General features: G+C 40.7%; 1 protein-coding gene across 1 annotated transcript in view; it reads left to right on the top strand.

Moving 5' to 3' along the window:
* LOC124288336 (leucine-rich repeat-containing protein 74B-like) overlaps positions 1 to 24,743 on the top strand; it is a 54,375-nt gene extending 29,632 nt beyond the window's left edge. The window contains exons 7-13 of the mRNA XM_046724880.1: positions 397 to 478; positions 3,054 to 3,139; positions 4,677 to 4,871; positions 6,935 to 7,030; positions 12,861 to 13,130; positions 19,773 to 19,858; positions 24,320 to 24,743. Of these exons, the coding sequence (XP_046580836.1) occupies positions 397 to 478; positions 3,054 to 3,139; positions 4,677 to 4,871; positions 6,935 to 7,030; positions 12,861 to 13,130; positions 19,773 to 19,858; positions 24,320 to 24,743 (1,239 nt within the window). The remainder of the gene's footprint in view (positions 1 to 396; positions 479 to 3,053; positions 3,140 to 4,676; positions 4,872 to 6,934; positions 7,031 to 12,860; positions 13,131 to 19,772; positions 19,859 to 24,319) is intronic.
* The last annotated feature ends 582 nt before the right edge of the window (positions 24,744 to 25,325 follow it).

Here is a 25,325-nt window from a genome sequence, read left to right as displayed (position 1 = left end):
ACACATTCTAGACAAAGTTTGGCTTAAAAAACAGATTTCGAGAACACACTTTCTTAAAAAAAGACCAAATGGATCCCGCTCTCATCGGCAAAATTCCCTTCTAGCATATTCAACCCTCTCCCCAACAGGCGGCTACCTGGTAGGTAATGTCGTTGACTTACTCCTCATATAAACGGGAGAGCTATTATCCTCTTTCCGTCTGACATTTAACCCAAATGGGTAATTTTCTTTTTTCCACTTAAGTTTAATAACAAGACCTTTACGTAAATATATACCAGACCACATTCGTCTTAGATAAAGCTAACGTACCGCTGTGCTAGACATTTCTGCATAATCCACAACTCAACCCCAGCAGGTGCCCGCTGAGTCTCACTAGGTGCCTGTGTTCTATTCCAGTCGTGCCCTAAGCTTCAGGAATTATACCTGGGACACAACAGACTTGGGGCAGCGGGAGGGAAAGTCATCGCAGAAGCTCTGAGTAAGTTCCTGACCTTTCATGCTCACTAATTATTACAATATTTAAAAAGAAGGACTTTGCACTGATCAAAGCAGTAGTCAAGCAATTTTACTGTTTGTTACTCAGCAATATTCCAGCATTATTGGCGGCTTTCTGTAAATAATGGTATCTGGACCAGACCATCCAGTGATCAACAACATATCATCGATCTTCGTAATTGGGATACGATGATAAGTCAGCAAGCTTGATCACCCGATCCGGATAGTCGCCTCCTACGACAAGCATGGGTTGCCAAAGACCAATTCTAACTCGGATCTTCACGGGTTGAGTTTTGTTTTCTGTAGTAATCATCACTATTTCATTTGTTTCGAGGTTTCCATGCCTCTCTTTGTTTTCCTCTCAATACGGCACACGTCGGGATAGTAGGATAAACCTGATCAATAAGTACTTATGCTTGTCATTTCCAGGCTATAACATAGATCAAATGGTCAGTGTAATAGGACATAATTCACCCATTTACAATTTTCACAAGGGCATTATTTCCACTGGCAGTTTCTGGAATAATTCCCTTGTGTGAATATTCTTTTCTCCGGAAACTACCCAGAAACGTATCGTTTTAATTAATAAAATAGTGGTAGAGTCATAGGCGAAAATACTGTGCACACCTGCCACTATTTTAGACGACTTTGGCGGCCATTTTGTTTTTCAATTTTGAGGTCAAAAACACTTTTTTTCACCTTGGTATCCCATTTTTTCGTTATCAGCAACTTTTAAATAGATAAAATAGCCTAGATACCAAATCCTACTAAAAAATGCCTCAACATATTTTATTTGAGCCTTTTTCCAGAATCGGGCCTAGTCTATAATCAGGTCCGTTGACGCGGTTGACATCAGGTTATTGTATCGCAATAATTTACATCGATGCCCATTTCAACCACGGCATTGGTCCAGATTTGAGCCCTTACAGACGCCCTTACACTGCTGGAATACTGCTTAGGGCGGTGCTAACAAGAAAATATACTCGAAATATGATTCGGAATATCTACAGATCTAACTTTATAGCCTATTTCCGGGGTACTTGTTTTAACTTAAGGGGTAATGTCAAAAACCCGAATCACTAATGTCGCCTGGAGACTAATGACAACGCTCACATAAATGAGTGCAATAGAGATTTGACATTTAATAACGCACATCGGGATTTCACATAATAGATAAATTTAACAGGCGCTTCGAGCAGTAACTGATTTGCACGGAAACTGTTTGTTTTGTTGTCTTTTTTGAGACGGTCAATAAGATATTTCTGCTGAGAAATATCCAAGACTACAAAATAAATATTAAGTGGGATCACGCCCGATGGCTAGTTCCATTATTCGTAATTATTTCATAACTTCACTTCACTAACTATGATTTAGGCCTTTTTAAAAGGATTTGATTGGTGTTATCGAAGTTTTCAAAAACGAGAAACGACAAACAGGATGAAGAATGCCAATCAAAGAAGACAAACAAGATTACGAGACAGATGCTAACTTTTGCAATTATGAATAGGGCGATGCATTGCAGGAGAGCCTTTTTCATAGCTTTAATGAGAGAGTTGGGTTTTAACATAGCTTTAAGCAATATTGCAGCAATATTACGAAGTGGAACCCAGAAACGGGCTCCACGTTGTACCATTGGGAAATATTTTGATAAATCGAACTTTAACTTATATATAATCATGTTTTTTTCGTTGAAGTTCTTTGGGTTTTTATTGTCTAACGCCTCACTCAGCAATATTCCAGCTACATAACGGCGGTCTGTAAATATTCGAGTCTATACCAGAAAAATGAATGACATGAGCACCGATCTACAAAATCGGGATGCGATGAAATGTGTCAACCATGTCAGCGAGCCTGACCACCCGATCCGTTAGTCGCGTCTGACAAGAAGTGAGTGAGTGAGTTTGGTTTTACGCCGCTTTTGGCAATATTCCAGCAATATCACGGCGGGGAACACCAGAAATTGGCTTAACACATTGTACCCATGTGGGGAATCGAACCCGGGTGTTCGGCATGACGAGCGAACGCCTTAACCACTAGGCTACCCCACCGCCCCTCTACGACAAGAATGTTTTGCTGATGACCAATTCTAACCCGGATCTTCACGTGTTTTGTTCCTTGCAATGTTTCGTTTTCAACCATTGGTTCATTCCACCAAAGTTTGATGCAGCTTTCCGATAATCACAGCCTGCGAACGTTTGACCCTACTTGTAAATTCAATGTAGTAGTTTTATGTTTTGTTTGAAATAAGTAATCTCTTTGAGGGGACGTTAAGGGTTCCGCTTCTACCCTATAACCAAAGAAGTATTTACAGTAAAGTACCAAACTAAAATCAATAACAATTAATTGCATGGACCAATGTTCAAAATCAGAAACTCCTCACAGTGCCCAAGTGACAGATTTCTAATTATGCCGACAAGTTTTCCCTCTTACAAAGTCATCCAACTGAGCACTCACCACTCAAAACGACAAATTCATTCGGTACAGAAATTGTTTTTCTCCTTTAAACAACGTCTTAGTTATTCCCCATCCTTCTAACCATCTTTCTCTCACTCCGACAGTCACAAGCACTGGGCTCCGTACACTGGACCTGCAGTGGAATCACTTGAGACGCGAGAGTGCCGTGGAGCTTAGCAAGGCTTTGGCGGTAAGCGGCCTCTCATCTTCTGGAACAGAGGCCTCGCTTTCTGTTTCCGTCACCCTCACCCCCTTAAAGCTGTTTGCCCTCCATGTTAGAAAACACTCCTGGGTCAGAGTCTCTCGACATTGGACCAACTGTCTGCTCTAAGGGGATTTTCTGGAGAACGCCACAGGAATGGGTGTTTGATTTTTAAATACATTTTATTTGTTAAACCTCAGACAGCATTGATTGCAACCTCAATTAACCCTGTTAGCTAGACTGATAGGCAATTGCGTGATTATTCCCGTGTATTACGTGATTAAGTGTGTTTCAGGGTATACAGCTCCGATGAACTGATCGAACGTTCAATATCTGAGAAAGGAGTCCTGATTTTACTGTTGTGTGAACATCTATCAGGCGATGAACACTTCAGCAGATGGGGGTCGACTAGTAAAATATACTCCGCAAACAAGTCGCGTCTGAAATTTGCATTGAGGAGTGAAACTATTTAATTACCAAATGTAAAGTTGCATAGCGTCTCTGGCAATGTAGAAATGTTTTCTGAGTGTGATCGCTTTTATTGAAATAATACCCGAATCGAGAATTTTGAAATGCCATTTTCTCTAGTTCAAAGTATAATTATTTTCCTCAAACCGAGACACGATACGACTGCTGTAAAGCAAGAGTTTGTGGTTTCGATAAGTGATGAAGTTCAGTCTAATGCAGCCTTCAACAGCATTTTTCAATGATATCCCTACGTGCAGTCTACCGCTTAGGATCGTAATCACACCAAGGATCATAGTCACGGCCAATACCGGATCATTGGATCATGTGAGGGAAGTTACTCTGCAGAAATATTTGCTTTAGCAGTGCGTGAGCGTGTTTAGTTTTACGCCGCACTCAGCAATATTCCAGCTGTATGGTGGCGGTCTGTAAATAATCGAGTCTGGACCAGACAATCCAGTGATCAGCATCATGATCGTCGATCAACGCAATTGGGATCGGGTGGTCAGGCTCGCTGACCTGGTTGACACATGTCATCGGTTCCCAATTGCGTAGATCGATGCTCATGCTGTTGATCACTGGTCATGGGTTGTTTGGGTCCAGACTCGATTGATTTACACTTAGTCTGAGTTTTTGACTTAAGCCGAGTTTTACTCAATATAAACTGGAATAGAATTACAATGAGTATGACGTGTTTAATTTAAATAATGCAAAAACATTCAGCACAAATTGTCAAACTCGGTTTGAAATTTGAGATGTTTGTTTATAACTGTTATTATATTTCCTATAATTAGATATTATGTAAATCAATGATGGGCAGCATACTTTTCCATCTTCAGTCGTATGCTTTTTGTTATTTCAAGCTTTCCTGTGTCCTTGTGCTGATACACACATTTACAGGACAAACTGCTGGTCATGTAATTGTGAACAAGCTTTGACAAAATACAAAACTCAAGAGAGAATTGCAACCGAAGACTAGGAGGGGTATTGTTGCCCTTTGGATATAAGGCAAATCTGTCCACTAATACCAGGATTCAGTGATAATTCCTTTTGTTTACAGAAAAACCAAGGCTTGAAATTGCTGAACGTTGCGTGGAATGGTTTTGCCAAGGAGGGATGTCTAGCATTAGCCAAAGCCCTGAAGGTCAATACGTCACTACAAGAGCTGGACCTTACGTGCAATAGAATCGACTACCAGTCTCTCAGCTTCCTGGCTCACGGGCTGGTGCTCAACAAGGGTCTCCAAACAGTCAAGGTACTCCCAGTATAATCGTCACTAAGTCTTCACGACAAAGTCACAGACCGTCGTATTATATACTGGACAAAATAAGTTAGGGATATTGGTATTTTTATGATTGATATTTTATCAATGTGTCAATGAATAGATAGATCATTATTCATAATTTCAAAATTTTCATATATCCCTAACTATTTTTGTCCAGTATATATCAATCCATGTATAATTCCAACACGTATTGTCTGTACCGCAATCGCGTGTAATGTCATGAATATTGAGATATTTTTAATGCCTCTAATTTATTGCGGATGCGGAAATTGACGATGATTGTGCAAGAATTCGTAGCCGATTTTTCTTAATTGCGAGTTTGAGGGCTTTTTTCGAACAAATTGTTTGCGCAAATTTAAGTTTCATTTATAATGAGAGTGAAAAGGAATCTAATAATCGAAACTGTTTGTTTCTAAGTGGGATATCCATGTTAATCAGGTATTTCAGTACGCTAGCAATATAAAACTTGTAAAACGTACCAATTTTACACCTTGGGTCAATGGCATGTTGTATCCATAACCATGTTTTTTAACCTATGGGTTGGCCATTTGAGTAAAACGCAGCATAGATCAGTATTTCATTAATGTCATAGCATAATGTGCGACGAAAGGCCAGGCAGGTCGTACACATGTGGCAATTGCCCCACACGTGTATGTCGACAGTGACATACGGTTCAGAAGCAGAACTCGAACTCGACAATTGCGTGTGCGAGAGTCAGAGACGCCATTGGGCAAATTACGAAGGTTGCAGTTCCTCTTGACATGATATATGTAATCTTAAACAGATATACTGATGATATGTTCACAAAAGTACTCACGCGTATGTCAGTTGAAACATTAGTCGATGTGCGTGAAGTCTGCTTCCCTTCTCAAACCGCGAGTCGCCATGTTTTATGACACTTGACATCTGCTGCGCGCACGGACTTCATGCGTTTGCAATGCGCTATAAATAACATGAACCTTGACCTTGGATATACTTACGTTGTTGTAAGACAATGTATTTATTACCTGTAATCCATGAGAAAGATTTAAAATATTTTTTCAATGTTATTTTCTTTTCTTATACACAAACAAGTGTACTTGATTAAGAGCTGGAGATCAATTAGGTGAGTGAGTGGTTATGGTTTTACGCCGCTTTTAGCATTATTCCAGCAATATCACGGCGAGGGACACCAGAATGGACTTCACACATGAGGGGAATCGAACCCGGGTCTTTGACATGATGACCAAACGCTTGAACCGCTAGGTTTCCCCACCGCCCCGGACACCAATTAAGAGAGTTCGCAATTCTCGTTTTTCGCTATTATTGAATCAGCGGCGAGATGCCTACTTTTGAATACATTTCAGACGTACAGTAGGGTTGGATGTTACAACACGCTTAAGTGGCATGAGAATTATGTTTGAACGAATAGTAGCCCATCTTTCAATGGTACACTACTGAAATTTGAAAGAATGAGTGAGTGAGTTTAGTTTTACGCCGCACTCAGCGATATTCCAGCTATATGGCGGCGGTCTGTAAAGAATCGAGTCTGGACCAGACAATCAACAGCATGAGCATCGTTCTACGCAATTGGGATCTGATGACATGTAAACCAAGATATCCTGATCCCGTTAGTCTCCTCTTACGACAGGGGCGGTGGGGTAGCCTAGTGGTTAAAGCGTTGGCTCGTCACGCCGAAGACCTGGGTTCGAATCCCCACATGGGTACAATGTGCGAAGCCCATTTCTGGTGTCCCCTGCCGTGATGTTGCTGGAATATTGCTAAAATCGGCGTTAACACCAAACTCAGTCAGTCAGTCCTCTTACGACAAGCATGGGTTACTGAAGATCAATTCTAACCCGGATCTTCACGGGTAGTATGAAAGAAAAATACCCCACGTTCGAGTGATTGGCACACCAACTTAAACGAATGGAACAAGTTCAACGGCAAGCGACTATTTTAGAATGACCTTTTATATTGTTTGAGAAATACGAGGGTTTTCGTGTACTATTTTTTCAGTATATATAATATATATTTTTTGTATTATCCTCCAGCTGGGACACAACCCCATGACGACAGAGGGCGCTAACCAGCTCCTGAAGGCGATAGCGGACTGTAAGGAGTCGAACTTGAGGGAGCTGTCTCTGGAAGTACGTGTTTTAATAGTCATATTAATGGGTCATTTATCGTTGTTTCCAATATCAACCACTGGTGCGTATGGTGCAGACCCTGTCACAAGTCATGATTCAACTGAAGCAGTGCTGATTGCGACATAAACAATATTCACTCAGTCTTTATTTGTCATAGGGGTGGTTGGTTAAAGCATTGGCTTGGCAACGTACCAACCCGTGAAGATCCGAGTTAAAATTGATCTTCAGTAACATTGCTTGTCGTAAGAGGCGACTAACGGGATCGGGTGGTCAGGCTCTCTGACTTGGTTCACACATGTCATCGTATCCCAATTGCGTAGATCGATGTTCATGCTGTCGATCACTGGACTGTCTGGTCCAGACTGGATTATTTACAGACCGCTGCCATATAGCTGGAATATTCACAGGTATGACTGGTTAGGGATATGCTGACGAAATTGTGTGTACTGTCGTTCATTCGCTTGAACTGCCGGAAATATTGACCAGCAAGACGATAATACAAGACCACATGGTGTCGAGGTTGTCTCGGGTTTTCCAAACGAGGATACACACGGACTCTGGCCAGTAAAGTCCCCTGACATGTCTCCAGCAGAGATTCTCTGGTTGGTTTAAGGGCGGAGAGTTCACGTCAGAAACCCAGCATCCGCCAACGTGGCCCAGCTTGGGGTCGCTCTTTAGGCGGAATGTCGTATATTAATCCGTATATCATAGGGACTAAACTCGACTATCCAGATCCAATTTCCAGCGTCGGTCTAGACGGTGTAATTAGCCACTTGCCTCATTCAAAGGCATGGTCTCTGTGTTATAAAGGAAATCATTACTTGACAGTGAGATGTATACATCATAATATTTGAGCTTTAAACAACGTACGGTTTGAAGGCTTTGAATCAAGACTGTCAACCGGTCGACACTGGTCCGTACGCTTGGCATTTGATGAAGGTAGTAAACCACATACTTTCTGTTCCGGCAATAGGTTTAGCTGCGTTGTCAGCCCCGACACACCAAATCATCATTTATGTCGAAACGTGTTTAGCATGAGTGTGGTTTTTACGAGCAATGGAACACGAGCTAGTAAAGTAGGGTTAAAACTCCCTTTTGTTTCAGTTATATACTCAACAACAAAAGTTACGCGTTACAGAAACACCTGTTCATGTATACTGGACTTGCAGTAAAGTCAGCAAATCTAAAAACAGCTCGAACACTGCGAACAAAGTCAAATCAAAGAAGATATTAACAATAATTATTTATCAATTTGCTGTCTTCATATCGTGCCTTGTTATCGAAGTTGTAAACGTTGTCATTATCCTTCTCAAAGACTTGATTTTCATGCTCAAAATAAAAATAGAATTATCCAGTTTCTATAGATCAGTTTGATCAAATTTAATTATTATATGTAACGAATCGATGTTGCGAGATCAGAACCACCTTCATACTCTTTGACTCATTATGATAACTTCGCGGAACCGTATTGTCAGACATTTAACCCAGTCCTATATGAAACTGGCTAACATATTTCACGCTAGCTTACCCCTCTGCCGGGGCTCGTTCGCTGGTCACGCCGAAGACTCGGGTTAGATTCCCCACATGGGTACAATGTGTGAAGCCTATTTCTGGTGTCCCCCGCCGTGATGTTGCTGAAATATTGCTATAAGCGGCGTAAAACCATACTCACTCACTAGTCCATCTGCCGATCAATATATCAAGGCTGTTTCATAACGGCATGGAATGAATTTATTTAAGGTTAAGTCAATGAAGTATTTGACTTCAAGGAAACCTGAATATATACGTGTTCTTGTTTAACACCATGGGAAACCGTTCTCTTTCAATATTCATGTGTAGGGTACGTAAACTCCATTAATTAAGGACACCTTTCCACTTAAATTTTCTACAACTGGCATGTTTAAAATTATAAGCACATTTCAAGATGCGATGCTTGAGAGATTACACGTCAAACATTAAAAATTAATTTGAAGCCGTCTCTTCTTCAGCGCCCGAGAAGGCTTCACCTTTATTGAACGATACGAGTTTCATACACTTCAACAAATCATTAATCTTTTATTAATGTTAAAGGTGAGGTGAAATAGGCTTTAACGACGAACTCGAGATTATTGCACTGATATAGTGTGTGTGGCTGCTTGTACGGGCAGATGCTTGGTGTTTGAACTAGGCAACTGAGATACCATGCAGCAGTTTAACATGGAGAATCAGCCACATTATACTGACTCCAAGCCAACCCTTAGTGTTTATCCCCGTAGTGCCGAGCGCAGGCGGGGTAACAACAAATACCATTTTCAACGGCTTTTGGTCTTCGACGCTTTTAGCAATATTCCAGCAATATCACGGCGGGGGGCACCAGATATGGGCTTAACACATTGTACTCATATAGGGAATCGAACCCGGGACTTCGGCGTGACGAGCGAACACTTTAACCACTAGGCTAACCCACCGTCCCTATGGGGCTGAGAGTTTGGGTAGACATACGTTCAGTTGGAGGCAGCTTGGAGCTTCATTTACTCACAAGAATAACAATTTAGCTTGATCTTTTCGGTCACACCTTCATGTTTAACTCAGCTACACTTGTTACCTGATGATGTTTCCATCAATGCAAATGTGAATAGGTGCATTGGAGCTTCAACGTGTTTAGTTGATCTTTTTATATCAGTTGCTTGTTACCGATGATGAAGTGGATAGGTGCATTAACGTGTTAGTTTAATCAGTTGCTGGTGAAGTGGAGCGACAGTTTGCTAGTCACCAGTCTTTATTTCGAGAATAAATCACATGCGAACAAAAGCTTCAGATATTTTTACGGAGTAGATCGAAAGTCAGCTGAGAAGCAGCAATCTCCCATGGACAACGGCTTCAGTGAGTTTCAGCATTTTGTCGATGATTGAAATGTGAAGTTATTCAGGAAGGGTCTTTTCTTTCAAATTTCCTCAATAATCTGTCATTAAAAATACCTCCGACCTGTGGGGGTTTATTTGAAATCAGGCCTCCGTTACTGTTAAATGTTTTGCTTTCAAATGTGCGCATCATCAACGGGATCAAGTTGCATGGGGGTGACTATGGAGAATATTGTTTACACGATAGCATACTTTACAAAATGTTCTGTTTCACAATTAACTATCGATCAGTTCTGAGGATCGTGAATTAAATTATTCGAATATATGGTGGTAGCAGGGGGTTGTTGTCATGAATTCCGTCCTTGCCACACTGCCCAGCCTTTACTCGAACACTTGGTATCTTCACTATTTGGTAGTGATTCATAAATCACATTTAGGATGAAGTCGGAATGGTACAATGGATTCCGTTTCACGAAGAATTTTATCACCTGCTCTTTGTCTGTAGCTATGAATGAATGTTAAAAGTATGAACTTGCAAAACCGAACTAAAATTTATGGCAAGACTGACCTTTTTGTCTTGTCAATGAAACTATTTTATCCGGTAAATGAAAATGTTTTGTCTGGTAAATATACTGGCAGTCCAGCTTTCCGAGTTTATTTATTTATCGAAATATATAGTGAGTGAGGAATGGAAGGCGCTTATATTGATTTTATTTGTTGCCACTGTGTACATTTGATGATCGTTGTGGGTTTCTTCTTGCTCTCTTTCATCTTCCAAGAAAGAGGATCAAGACAAAATGGTTATGCTTCATTTTCAAAATGAGCTGTTCCGAGTTTGAAAATGTATATTTATTTATTAAAATCATTGATGGTTCCAAACTTTTAATATGATAGATGAAGGGGAGAGGGTGCAAATATGTTATTATATGACACGATATTTCATGAAATGAAAATGGATGGTCCTTCATGATATTGGAGAATCAATGTCATTATCGGTGTTCCAGCACATTCGATAAACGTTAAGGGGCACGAGAGAACAAGAATGGCTATAAATTATCAATTTATCTCCCTTTATCACTCAGATACATGCGTGCCGGGGCGGCTTTGGCAATATGTTGAGTGCTTTATTTGCGTTATCTTACTCCCACGATGCACTGCGATTCGCCATGTTTTGCCCTGGAGGTAGATTCTCTTCCGGTGTGTTTGTTTCTGAATCACAGATCATCAAAACCCATGCCTCGATGTGATGTTGTTTCGTTCTATACTCACTGTTAACCGTTGTAAAGTTTTTTAATATTTACTTCATGTTTTGAAAAAAGCGGACTCTGATTTCACGATAACAGTCTCGATATATTGCCATAAATAGTTTTATTTGAATCAAATGCATTTTGTTGTTGTTAGATTTGGCGGAGAAATTATAGCTTTCTGATAAATGTATTTAACTGCATTGGGAACCGACTGCAGACCGAATCTATCAGAGCAAGGTGGTTGGATTTCATAACGATATCTGTTGCAGGGGCCTGCAGGATAAATCCAAGCCACTCAGCATAACACTGAATGGGAGAACAAAACAATCGTCACCGTGAGGTGGCATTAAGTGCCGTTAGGTGGGGCCTGGGGCATAGTCGATATTGTTGATTTAGTGGACTCCATGATGAACAAATGAGTCAAATGCAATGTGGAATATATGCGAAAAAGTTTACTTTTATATAAAATATAATCATTATGTAAACTCACAAAATACTAGCATTGATGGCCTGGCCTGCTGCATCATAGGAGGTACAATTTACAAGTTAGTGAGTGAATATGATTTTTATGCCAGTAGTATCAAAGTAAGGGACAACATAAATGGGCTTCACACATTGTACCCACGTTGGGAATTAAACCCGGATCTTCGGCGTGACGAGCGAACGCTTTAACCACGACGCTACCCTAACCACCTTAAAACATAAGAAAAGTCACTAACAGACATGAACAACCTACAACAAACTGTACAACATTAATTATACTCCCCACCTCAATCTGTATCTAATATCCAGTAGTACTCGTACCTTCAGATAATATATATATATATCATAGAAACTGAAACAATTCCAGTCAGTAATTAACCCTCCCCATCCTGTGACTGTTGTCAAGCAAGCCACCCCATCCTTCGGGTCTTGGTAATATATTATCCTTAATCATATACTCTGGTTCTTGATAACATATGCCATTCTCGATTTCCGATTGTCATGTCCCAACTTTTTCATGCCTTGACTTCATCAGCTGGTGTGGGTGGCCCGGACTCAGATAATGTTTGATACTCGATTACATAAGAAGTTTTCTATTTCGAGACAGGATTTGTATACGTTGGCTGGTACTGAGTGCTGGCTGGTTATGTATCGTCATGGCCCATCTTGACAAATGGTACTGTGTCTTTCGGGTATATTTTCCCACCTAGCTATAAAAAATATATCCTTAAAAGGCATTCATTCTCGGTGCGTACAATATTGATAAATGTCAGTTCGATCCCTCCCCAGATGTGAACAGTATACGTGTATTGGGTCGCTCTTTTATCACAGGCGTCAGGGTCGGTCATCAGCCCTTCCAAGGCCTGCTGGTCTTGAGTTCGAATCCCATATATTTAAACCGATTTTGATCCTTGATTTGTTAACATAAACTCCGTGTTTTTATATTTTCTCGAATGTGGTAAAAATCCACAACATGTGCCACGGTGAGCTTTCGCCCTTCAATGTGCTCAATGTTGGAATATGACTGATTGTCACTGTTGTTTAACTCACTCACTCTATCACAAGCAGGGCGGTGGTTTAAAGCATTCGCTCGTCACGCCGAGTGCCCGGGTTCGATTCAGTACATGGGTACAATGTGTGAAGCCCATTTCTGGTGTCCCCAAGCGTGATATTGCTGGAATATTGCCAAAAGCGGTGTAAACCTAAACTCACTCATTTACTCTATCACTGCATCACTCACTCACCTATTTACTTTTCCAGGACATTGCTGTCGATCGTGAGTTCATGGAAACCATGAAGGCCATCCAGGAAACCCGGAACCTCAAGGTCATCCACGGTCATGAGATGAAGCTGGCCACTGGCTCGGTGTCACGTGACCATGACGGAACCAGCCTGCAGCGGTGGGAACCCACACTGGTTCTGTTTGAGTACATGAAAATGGACAACCTTCGTCTGATTGATATGTTCAAAAGTTTCGACGTTAAGAAGAGAGACAAGTTGTCCCGCTCTAACATTAAAGATGGCATCAATGTAAGTATTGGTCAAAGCTTAAAGATGTAGTTGAATTGTGGCGTTGGTTCAAGATGGAATTGGGTTCGAATCCTGGTTCTCCCTCATCATTTCTCTAGGTTTTTCAGCTCCATACACGTGCTCATGGGAGTCATAAAAAAGTCTGAGATCTTCATCTTTTAAGGCTTTCCTCCCAGGTTAAGCCTACACGGGGTGGTATAACTGGAATACTGTTCCACGTTTCGTGAAGCCCAACTCAGCCACAAACCGATAAACCGACTCACTCACTCACTCATTCTCCCACTCACTCACCCATTCACCCACTCACTCACTTACTCGGGAAGACTCGGTATTGAAATGTTGATAGTCAAAGACCTCATGCTTGGGGTTTCATGGGTTTTTTTCTGACGGGCACATTGAAGCTTCCATTATATCAGCTGGAGTTATCTGTAGTTTGAAATAACGACACCGCGCCGCCTTGAATAGTGGTTCCGTTATGTGTGGACTTAAACTCGGGAGCAGTGAATCTATGCGCCATAGACTACTGGGCCACCCATGTAAATGATGATGATCGTGATTGACTCTGAACAGTGAATCTCAGCGCCCTATACTAATTGGCCACCGCTTCCCGATTTTAGTATGATGATGATGATGATCATGATCATGATGACAATGGTGCTCGTGATTGATTTTTGTCATCTAGGATTCTAGAACCATTCCACATTTTATATTCAAATTGTATTTTATCCATTACGTTTGTGAACGAAACTCAACAAATACATGCAGCATCTAATCAACTACCATCGCTGAATGTTATGTTGACTGTAGTTATAGAATCCGTGCAGTAATGAGTTCAACACACATATCGTATAGATCTAACAGATATCAAGTGTTAATCATCTAGGTCATCACAGCCATTAACGAAAGCAAGCACCTTCGATGGCGATAGCAGGTGGGATTTGGCCACGATTATTTAAGTGGCCTAGATGAGGTTTGGTCCAATCTAACCCCGAGGCTTAAATCTTTACTTAATTGATTAGATCGTATGAACACAAGCTTAGACCTAAATATAATTTACTCCAGCGACAATGGCGAGCAGTTGGACAAGCAGCGGCAACGTGTCGTTGAAGTGGTTGAAATGGTTTGGCGGCTCAACAGCTTGATCAGGCTGGGCTCCGTCCTCACTGTAATGGGGTCTTCGATTGTTCCATATTGAACACGTCTCTGAATATTCATTAATTGACCAAGAAACGGGAGTGGAAATGGGAAGTATTTCCTTTGTGAATACAGTGGCCAAAACGACCCCGAATATGCAAATCGAAAAATGTTTGTTTAACTCTGTAAAGATTTCCTTTCCTATTTTGAAAGAAATCCTATCATCACCCGTTCGGTTTCGGTAATGGCTGTTTAATATATCAGATGAGGGGACGGTCTTTGTCGTCTTAACATACGTGACAAAGACCATTTCGTTTTGTCACTAATTGAATCAGTGAGAATGTTATAAAAGACACATGAACAGATTCTGACTGTTCCTGTCGAACACCATCAATGTTCCAATCAATCAGTGGTGGCCGGTGGTGTTTATTGCTGAGAACGTCTTCCCGTAAATACACCTGATGCCACGCGTTATTTCAGCCTAGGCCATAACAAGGTAGTATTTATTGCTGAACACTCCTCAATTGTGTAAATAGTGGGTACTTCCGGTAGAGCAGGACATGCGCACCCTTTTCGTGAACATTGGACTCATCACTGCAGTTCAGTGATCTAGTGACATAATTATCGCCACCATTTTGTTTTCGCCCATTGTAATCTGTGGGCCACTGGCGAGACGCGTTGTTTTCCAGCGTTTACATTTCATATTTAAACGAGTTCAATAAAATCCGCCATCGCTTTCAATCTTCCCCTTCGTGTAATGTCATGGCCGTTTGAGGATTAACTTTTTCAGTTGATTTGCCTTTGTGGACATTATTGCTTAACGTCGGTAGCGTAATAGTATGAAACGTTCCAACAGCCACATATAAATTGACCATGCTTTATTCACACCGGCGTTCTAATGACATAATACACGCAATTACCTGCAGATGCAATCGAGCAGTTTCAACTGCAAACACGGACGTCCGGCGTAATGTTTGACCATTAGACATTAAAAGGAATGTGTTCTCGACGGAACTATTTTGTCCGAGGAACTATTTTCAGTCTACTTGTAAGCTTCGTATCTGAGTCCGTGTGGCCAACATTGACTCCAACATATCCGTGTTCAGGGCTGTAATATATATAGGTCGGCCCTTAACAAGGATATGGTATAAACGCGTTTATCAGTACTTTACACTACATAAATAACTTGTGATATTGTTGACCAGACTCTTCAAGTTTGAAATGGTCCAAGCAGATAAATCATGCAAGCCTTTGTTGATAGAATGATTTGGCTGTCGTGGTAAGTCTGTATGGTGAGTTGTGCCACAGTTGTCCAGAATAACCCCGCGCTGACGTCATCTGACATTTAACACAAATTATGGCGCTTTCGGTCGTGTTGATGTTTCCGACAAATGCTCTCTGGTTCAGGGTTTATTTAGATGATGGAATGTTTAGATAGTGACCTGGAGTTATATTGATGAGCTAATACAGCCGATCAGCTGGATGCTCCAGATACGATACACTCTACGTTCGAATCATTCACTTGAGTTATTTGAACACCAACAACCCGATTTAATCATTGCACTTAAACAGCATGTAAACCTGAATTATCAGTCATCCCAAAGATGTTGCCTTCATTAGTTATATTGAAAGTTATGTAAAGTGTCATTTTCACAAAGTGTTCACTCGCCACACTGAAGCCCCGAGTTCAATTCTCTATTCCACTTCAATGTGTTGAACAGATTTCTAATGTCAAGTTACTACCATACCAAATAAGACCACATTAGAAAGCCTCACGCCATATATGCCCTAGTTTGTTCTCTTAGAAGTAATGTTATTATACACATATTTTCTGTTAAACCATTGGTTATGTAATATGCGCACATGCAAATTTATTAATTATATTATTTTCATCAATGATTATTTTTTAAATGATGCCACAGCCGCAATATTGGAAGAACTATATTTGGCCTATGGACAGCTGTTCAGATATCAAAATGACAATGTCATGTTTTTTAAACATATTTTGTTGACAAAAGACAGAGGTTGTCTCCAATACACACACGTCTCTTTGCGTAATCATTATATGATGGAAGACCATCTCCAGAGCGGTTGTGTGCAGAGATGAAGGTCGACGGTTCGAACCCTGTCCGTAACGATGGCGGATATCTGATATCGGGAAAGAGACGGCGATTGAGCAAGGGGTTAGTTTTGGTTTAACGAAATACATGTATAGAGGTTGCCTCCCCAAAAATTGTTATGTATTTTTGTCTCTCACATTTCGCTGTCAGTGATACCACTTGATTGGAAATAAGGATTCTTACAACTCATTGGCATTCGTCTTTGTTGGTCGTTTTAAGTCGCAGTTCTCTATATCAGTTCTCTATATCCGGCCTTTGTAAACTTCAGTGCAAAAGAAAGGGAACAATTTGAAATCTGGACTTGACCAAACAATTAGAAACATTATCAAAGCTTCACTAGGCTGAAATCAGTTACCCAAACACTGAAATGTCAGTGTATACTATATTTTGTCCGGCAGTTCATCTAAGTGATAGCCGACATATAGCTGAGTGGGGAGTTAAACACCAACCTACTCTAATCATGCACGTCAGTATATCCAGTGTTATAATCCGGTGGTTAGTTCTCGTCACGCCGAAGACCGTATATACCAGTGTTGGTCAATGTCAAATGTGGTTAGAGTACAATGACACACAAACGACCACAAAAACAATCCTACTGTTTGTTAGCTTTTACAAGCAGGTTGAAATAGGAACCTATTCTGACCTGGAATCCCCCAAGGTTTACACATTTGTGAACGGGTAACGGGAATAATCGCTTCCAGCTAGTGAGTGAGTTTGTGAGTGAGCTTGGTTTATTTTTTCGCCGCCTTTTGCAATATTCCACCAATATCACCAGAAATGGGCTCCACACATTGTACCCATGAGGGGAATCGAACCCGAGCCTTCACTATCACATTGCCCCAGTCGCTTCAAAAGTATAAGGTGAGCTGCAGTACCGTGGCGTTGTCGCCTATTTAATCAGTCGTGTTTGTTTCGGTTGTTCGATTTACCTGAATAATCAAGTCGTCGATAGATTGTTAACCATTGTTTACTGGAATGGAATTGCTCTACTACTTAATAGCAAATATATTCAGGAATAATCAAGTCGTTCCTGATAGACTGGAGACTGGACTGGAGTCGGTCAGCTGTAAATGTCAGACCATGTGTCTCTTTCGTGAAATGAACAGCTGATCGTCGTGCTCGTGATTAAAACCATACAAGTTTAGTTGATTTCGAATAAAATATAAAGATTGTTGATTCTGGGAAGAATATTATCTCTCGGAGGACATATAAGTTTGTAATAAATAAAATAAAATGTAATAAAAATGAAGTTGAGAATTTTGTTTAAAGAGCAAAGATTTCTGTCTATCGATCTCGATGACATTATTTCAGTATATTTACTATGAAAAGTATGCAGTTAAGTTAAGAATGGAATTTTTTTGTTTAACGTGTGTTGCAAGGAATATAAAGATGAGTCCCCAGATAACAGCTGTTGTTGCAAGATGGCACCAGTGACAACATGGCTGACAGGCAGCAGTCGTATGATTAAATCAAATTGTAAAAAGATTTCGGTGAAGAGAACCGTTCAAACGAAGCCACTGAAGAAAACCTAAACCTCCATGTCAAGCTGTTGTCCACATCACCACGGTTTACATAATTCCAACTATAGAAGCATGTGGTACTTTTAAACCATGGGACTTAATTAAACACACTGTATCGTTTGTCTTCACTTGAAATCTAAAAGTAATTGACAAACACCTACATTAGTTACGCCCGTGAGTTGAAGCTTCCCATGATGCGTCAGTAAGCACAAAAACCCCACTTTATTGATGAACTTGATAGAAATTGATGAAGCCAACTAAATCAGCAGTAACAGTTGTTTCCCCTGAAGACTCTGTCTTTCTCGAATGAGTGAGTGATTGAAAGTGATTACGCCACAGTCAGTACATTCAAACTATACGGTGTATACAAGCGGCCTGTACATAATAGAGAACGTCTCTGGCGACATAGTGGATGGAAGGCCCAGCAACGATCGACGTCGTCGGTGTAACACACAGCCAGGAGAGGTTGTTGCCTTCCTGCTTGTCACCGATGTCGTTACTTATCCAGACATCGAATCTCCACGAGGTTACAGAACTTCGGAAAGGCATTTGTCAACGTGGACCTATGGCGTCTACTATATGCCAGCATATAATCTTTCTGGTGGTTATTTTGGAAAGTCGTTCAGCCTTTTCGCGAACACGATCGAGGACAATTTTTATAATGGTGGTACTTTTTAAGTTATATTTTAAATGTTAACAAAATCTGTATAGATTGAAAAAACTGAAACTATAATGTTCCGTTGAGATAGTTCCTCACAATAATTTGTAAAGGGTATTGTCTTTCAACTTTCAGATTTCAGATATTCATACAGAGGCAATGGGATAGCCTAGTGGTTAAAGCGTTTGCTTGTCACGCCGAAGACCCGGGTTCGATTCCCCACATGGGTACAATGTGTGAAGACTATTTCTGGAGTTCCCCTCCGTGATATTGCTGGAATATTGCAAAACGCGGCGAAACCCAAACACACTCATTCATATTTATACATATTTATTTTCGGAATTCAGGATTAAACAATGAATGTGTCAAAATTGGCTTAATTGGATTCCACGCGCAAGTATGCTGAAAGCATCACACCAGTGTCATTCTGGTCAGTGGATCAGTGTGTCATTCTCGGCTCCCGGGAAGTTCACAACCCACGCTGCCTGTGAGGCTCAAGCGGCTGATCCATCATTAATATATCGCTGCTGGGTGAACAGAGGCTCATTTCGAACAAAGTCACTTGCCTAACATATAACATAGATATCAGTGAGCAGCAAGACCAAAGCCCAAGAGACTCCCAGCATTTGCACCCGGTCACCCATCCACCGACTCTCCGCAGCCACCATTGCTCACCTTGCCCTGATTTGTTGCCAATCTTATATATACAAATCCATATGCCACAGGCTTTTCTCATCGATGAACATCGGTTCATAAGTTACCCCTATCCCGCACCATAATATGTAAATGCGCATGATTGGACATCAAATAACAAATCAAAAACCAATTAAACCTGGAGGCTTGATGTTCCATGATAAATTATGTGTACAGGTCAGAACAGACTATAAACCGTAACCTGTTGACACTAACAAATTTACTTAAACTGTTTCAGGACATACTATCCCGTAAAGTGACCCGCCTTTGATAAAACGTTTCGTTATTGAACATTGCATTTATTTGAGCCCAACACTGATGCCAGTTAGCTCTTAATGGCCGCCAAGCTCAGGCAGTACTGGCATGGCCAGCGAAATGTCTAAGACAGCAGTTTGCCCCGTCCGATCCCTTTGAAATAATAGGGTTATATATGAAATCCCGTCTTAACATCCCAGACTAGAGCGATTTGACACACGCAAATAGTTGCCGACAATAACTGATCTCTTCTCTTCTCCAGACGCTGAAAATTCCCTTCACGGAACATATGTTGGACGAGATTATGGAGAAGCTGGATGTGAACAAAGATGGCGTGCTAGACTTGGAGTAAGTCTAGATTTAGACTTTTATTCTTTATTTGTTTGTTGTTTTACGCCGCACTTAACAATATTCCAGTTATATGGTGGCGGTCTGTAAATAATCGAGTCTGGACCAGACAATCCAGTGACTGGCATCACGAGCATCGATCTACGCAATTGGGATGCGGTGTCATGTGTCAACCAAGTCAGCGAGTCTGACCACCCGATCTTGTTAGTTGCATCTTACGACAAGCATGGGTTGCTGAAGACCAATTCTAACCTGGATCTTCACTGGTCACATTCACTTTAGATAGTCCACTAGGATCGGTTTGTTGAACGGCGGGCTTGTATATTAAAGGCTGCACGAATAATTCGGTTGACGACGGTGAATCAAATTTTAGCTTATCAGCATTTTCTTTAAGCTGATTATCGAGAGAGGGGTAATTTACTTGAGTATCATAATGATGAATACAAAGAAAATTGATTCATATGACGATTCTATATACTTAAGAATAATTTAGATGAGAGTTGCTTTCAAGTATTTAATCGAATTAGCGAGTTCTGCCACATTCAATAAACAACATTTTCAGGTAGAATGAAAGCGTAATAAGATTACAAGAAACTCAAATTTACAAAAATGTTTTGGTAAACTTGGCCATGCTTGTTTAACCAAAATAGGAACAGATTCGAATTGTCGTTAACCGAATCGCATCCTTTCAAAGAACAGCTTAATTTTCTCAAGTGAGCTCCTTCCATGGTTTAAAACATGCATGCGTCTAATTTTAAGTGTAAAGTGTTTACAAAGATGCACATAACCAATAGCAGACACAAAGGTCCACGGTTCTTTCATATAGAATTAAATTAGGCCTTTGCATTGATCACTAACGGTAAGATTAGGAAGGAATGTGCTGAGATTGAGCAAAGTCTAGGACAAGCTCAGGTTGAGGGAAATTAGAGTAGGATTAAAGGCAAGAGGCGTTTAACCTAATAATAGATTGAGTTGGTTTGTCAAATATATTTATCGCGAAGGAAGTAGGTGGTTGAACGAAGGACCAAGAGGAAATGGGGTTTGGCCGAGAAAATTGACTGTCTCGGACTCAAACAGACACACGCCCTGAAGTGTCAAGATGCTTGTAATTGTCGGGTCAGAGACACGGGAATACTTTATGACAGAAAACATGGTTGTCTATTTGTGGAGGCAGTTTTAACACTGAGAGTTGCTATCGATGTTTACACCACCTGAACATATCTCCTTTTCTGCTGTAGAATCCGAGTCAGTCAAATTAACAATCGCTACCGAGTTATTCATGAGCACATGTGTGAAGCAGTGATCTCTCAATTTAACAAAACACGGGGGAACTTGCTGTATCCGAATTGTGGAATATTATTTCTTGTAATAGACGATATCGTTTCTGATGGACGATCTTTTTCTGTGATTTATATACTTTTCATAACATTCGCAATCTGTCTTATGTAGGGTCAAGGAAAACAGGAAACCACAGGCGATGTCAATGTCTAATTCTATCGCCAGAGATACTGTGTTTGTGATGGGTCGATTGATTCGAATGCTGCACCGAAAATATGCATGAAAGTTATCATTTCGTGAAGGCAAATAGCTAAATAAATAAACATCAACGCCTGGAAACAATCAGTGGTCAACAACCGAAACAGATCTCACAGTAATACGCCTCTTCACCGAAGATGGTGGTACTTCCGGTTCCGGTGTAACCCAACATACATTCACCTGAAATGGAAGTGCCCCTAGCTTGAAAATCCAGCCACGGTGACTAGGCGTACAACACTAAAACCGAGAGCAAAAAACATCAAAATATGAATAGTATGAATAGTAAGAAAGTAAAATCATTCTTATATGTATGCTAAATTGGTTCTGAGGTTCTGCTTAATACAACACCACGAATGAACTATAGTTAAAGAATGCTGCATATAGAGTGAGTCAGAGCCAATATGGAGTGAGTCAGCAAGTGAGATATGATTGGTGAAACCCATAGAATGGTGCTGATAAATCCAGGAACAGGGCGATCAGGGAATTCGAGGTCACTGCCATAGGGTTCGAGTCGAGCTTTTTGCGGAGCCTTGTGAGATTTGACCACATGTACACGCCAAACAATAGATAGTTTGAATATAATTCAAGTGGAAAAATATATTCTTTCATTTGATTGTCATTGTTGAACGGCCGTGGCAATATACAAGTATACAATAACAGGCTAAATACTGACATGTCCACAGGTATGCTGGGTCACACTCCATGTGTAACCTTCAAATGACACCACTTTGACATACAGTCAATCCACGGGTTATAAGTTGATCTCATGAGTTGATTGCAAGTGTACACGTGGTTCTAAAGAGGCTTTGTATGTCAGTTGTAATTTTCCCTATTTTCTATTATTTTTTCTGGGTTTTTTTAAAAAGTTTTGTGTTCCTTTTTTGGTTGATCGGAACCAACAACGTTCGATACGCTTCCTTCTGTAAACAAAGAACTGTTTATCTTGAATGAAGCTTGGTTAAAAGCCCGTTCACGCTCTTGAATAAGACGTGGAACAGATTATCGATGTATGTCTCCAGATCAGCTGACCTGTCTCGCTCTCTTGTGTCTGTGATGGCCGAAGGGTATGTGAGATAAATGGGGGAAATTAAGGGAGGATGTTATATGAAGAAGTCAAAGCCTTTTCCTCGAGGCTGGTCCAACGGAGAGGCAACAACTGAAGTCCGTATGTCCACGGTATAATCAGTTCCTTTTCTGTCCAGATCTTCAGGGCAACATGGCATATGTCAACCTGACAGCGTCGAAGTGACCACTGGCCACCGATGCGATAAGGACTGGTCAGTCTATTTCATGGGCTGGGATCGAATTCCCGGTGGATATGTTTGCAGGTTCTGCAGATGCAATCTATTTTCAGGAAGGACTTAATAATTCCTTAGTTGCCAGAAGGTTCAACCTCTGTTAGATATATAGATGACCTCGCTTCTTTCAATGACCAGAAATGACTACCCTAACCTGATGTCTTAATCAAAGAAACATCATCAAATTTACCAGTGTCTTATCTGATCTGTGATTTCAATTCCGAAATGATGTCAGCCTCTGTAGCAAGATGTACTACAAAAGGGAAGATTCTAATATCCAAATAGTCCATTACCCTTTGTCGAACACAATGTCATCCGCCCAGGCTAACAGCGTCTATGATTCTGAAATACTTTAGAGAAAGTACATGTTAGTAAAATTTCACGAAAAGATTCATTCAGCCCATTAAGTATATTTTAAAACAAATTTTCGTCATTATTCCAGAACCTTTATGGTAAAATTAATATTAGAAAGAATTTACTTAAAATAGCAAATTGAATTCTCTTATCTACATGATGTTCGATGCTATCCCATTCTATGTCCTTTACCCGCCATATAGCTGGAATATTGCTGAGTGCGGCGTAAACTAAACTCACTCACCCACTACGACCTTTACATGGCGTTTTCCTCCTCCACTTACTCACTGGCTTATATGTTTGCTACAATTGGGTAATGGTTGGTGCCCCAGTAAAGTAGTACAGTAAGGAATACTTACCCTTTCCATAAACACCAGGTGTCATGACTTCTAGTAATCTTTAATAACTGTCATCGATGTTTTCAGATTTGTCTTTTAAACACCTTGGAGTCTGCCTCGGCAAATATTCGAGACTGATTGTCCTCTGACGTTGAAAGTTATGTTCGTCTGATAATGTTTTTTTCTGTTTTTATCTCTCATCGGATTGTTTCTTTCTTAATAAACAAGTGTGTGAAGACTTCATGGTCCCTCATATGCCTCAAATATGAACCGGTACTTGGTAACATCATGCTCCATGAAGTGGGTCAGTCGATTTACTTGGAAATTGGACATGATATTGATCACACAATATTGCATATGTATCAGTTCTATATTTACACATATTGTAATAAAGACCATGCACATTTTTCCAATATTTATAATCTAATTGGATATTTCACGCATTGTGTCTATGATAGTTCCCGTGATTTTTGAAAGAAAAGAAAAAGCTGAGCAGTATTGACTGTTCCAAGTGATCCGTTCATAGAACTTTCACGGCTACTTTAAACGTAATGGAATCTGATTTGGCAGCTAGACTGATTATCCACCAGCGTTTATGTTTAACATTTTCAACAATGACCGGTTATAGACCATTGGTACATAGAAAAACAACAACTTTCAATAGATGTAACGTCATCACATAAATTCTTTTATTTTGTTATGAAAACCATCGGCCTTTCGCTACCATACATCATTTTTAAAGAGGATTTGAATGGCATGAGACTATAAATAGCCGTCCAGTCCAATAAATTATTATCTATAGGATACATAGAAAGTGGCGCCATTTCTGAAACAAATGTATAGAGAATGGGTCAAAGGTATGTATACAAATACAAAGGAGTTACAGTTGACTGAAACTCGAGGAGATATCTACACTAATATCATTGATTTTGCAGAGAGATGATGAAAGGAGCCAAAGAAATGTCCCGCTACGTCAACCAGCGAACGTTGAAGGCCAAGGCCAAGAAGCGAGAGGACATGGGCCTTGTTACTCTGAGACAGACGCTGAAGAAGATCATCAAGAAACGTAAGGAAGAGCAGGACCAAGCAGCACAGAACGCCAGCAAGGACAGACGGAACAGTATGATGGCGCAGAGTGGACTGCCAGCCTTGGCGGGTATCGTGCGTAAAATGCAAATCAAGAAGGCAACAGGAGTCAGTGTGCAAGATCCCGCTGTGGCCGAGGTGGACGACGTTGAAGGAATGGTGAAGTTGGCCGCGATGAAATTCAGGAAGAGGCTCAAGAAACCTTCACAACCATCAACCATATCCGAAGATGAGGAGACACCGACTGCTGCCATGGCAACAACGATGTCATGACGTTCCACGCAAATTGTAGGAATGGTGACAGTAACCTGACGTTCTATAACAAAAGTGCCATTGGCGTCAACGACGAAAACACGTTGTGGTAACAATGACGTACCTGTTGCTGCATCGTTGACAGTGAAATCATGACGGTCAGTGGATTCCTCAAGAATACGGAAATAGGCAATACATTAATGCTGCTCTTAGAGTTGCGCTTACCTAACGTCGCCCGGTTGCTGTAGCAAAGGCGAAAGGCTGTGGAGCTAAGGCCCGCAGCAAGAAAACAACTATTCTGACGCCTAAAACTTGAAGCAACTACAACGACAGCACAGTGTTACACAAATAAAGCCATAACCTGGTTGCATTGTACCAGTTGAATTAGAATCTCGTCGATAGAAATTTCGAAAAATATCCAATACAAAAAAACGATTTAGTGTAGAATATTGTTTCATGACATCGCAACTCAGTTCATGATACATATAAGAGCAGTAGAGTAGTCTGGTGGTACAAGCATGCGTTCCCACATGGGTACAAAATGTTAAAGGCCCATTTATGGTGTTCCCCGCTAAAATGATACTGGAATATGGCTAAAGCAAC

This window comes from Haliotis rubra, unplaced genomic scaffold, assembly GCF_003918875.1.
Source record: "Haliotis rubra isolate DU_JTF1 unplaced genomic scaffold, ASM391887v1 Scf1, whole genome shotgun sequence".
NCBI lineage: Eukaryota > Metazoa > Mollusca > Gastropoda > Lepetellida > Haliotidae > Haliotis > Haliotis rubra.
The sequence above is the reverse complement of the archived record's forward strand: the minus strand, read 5'-3'. Positions and strand labels throughout refer to the sequence as shown.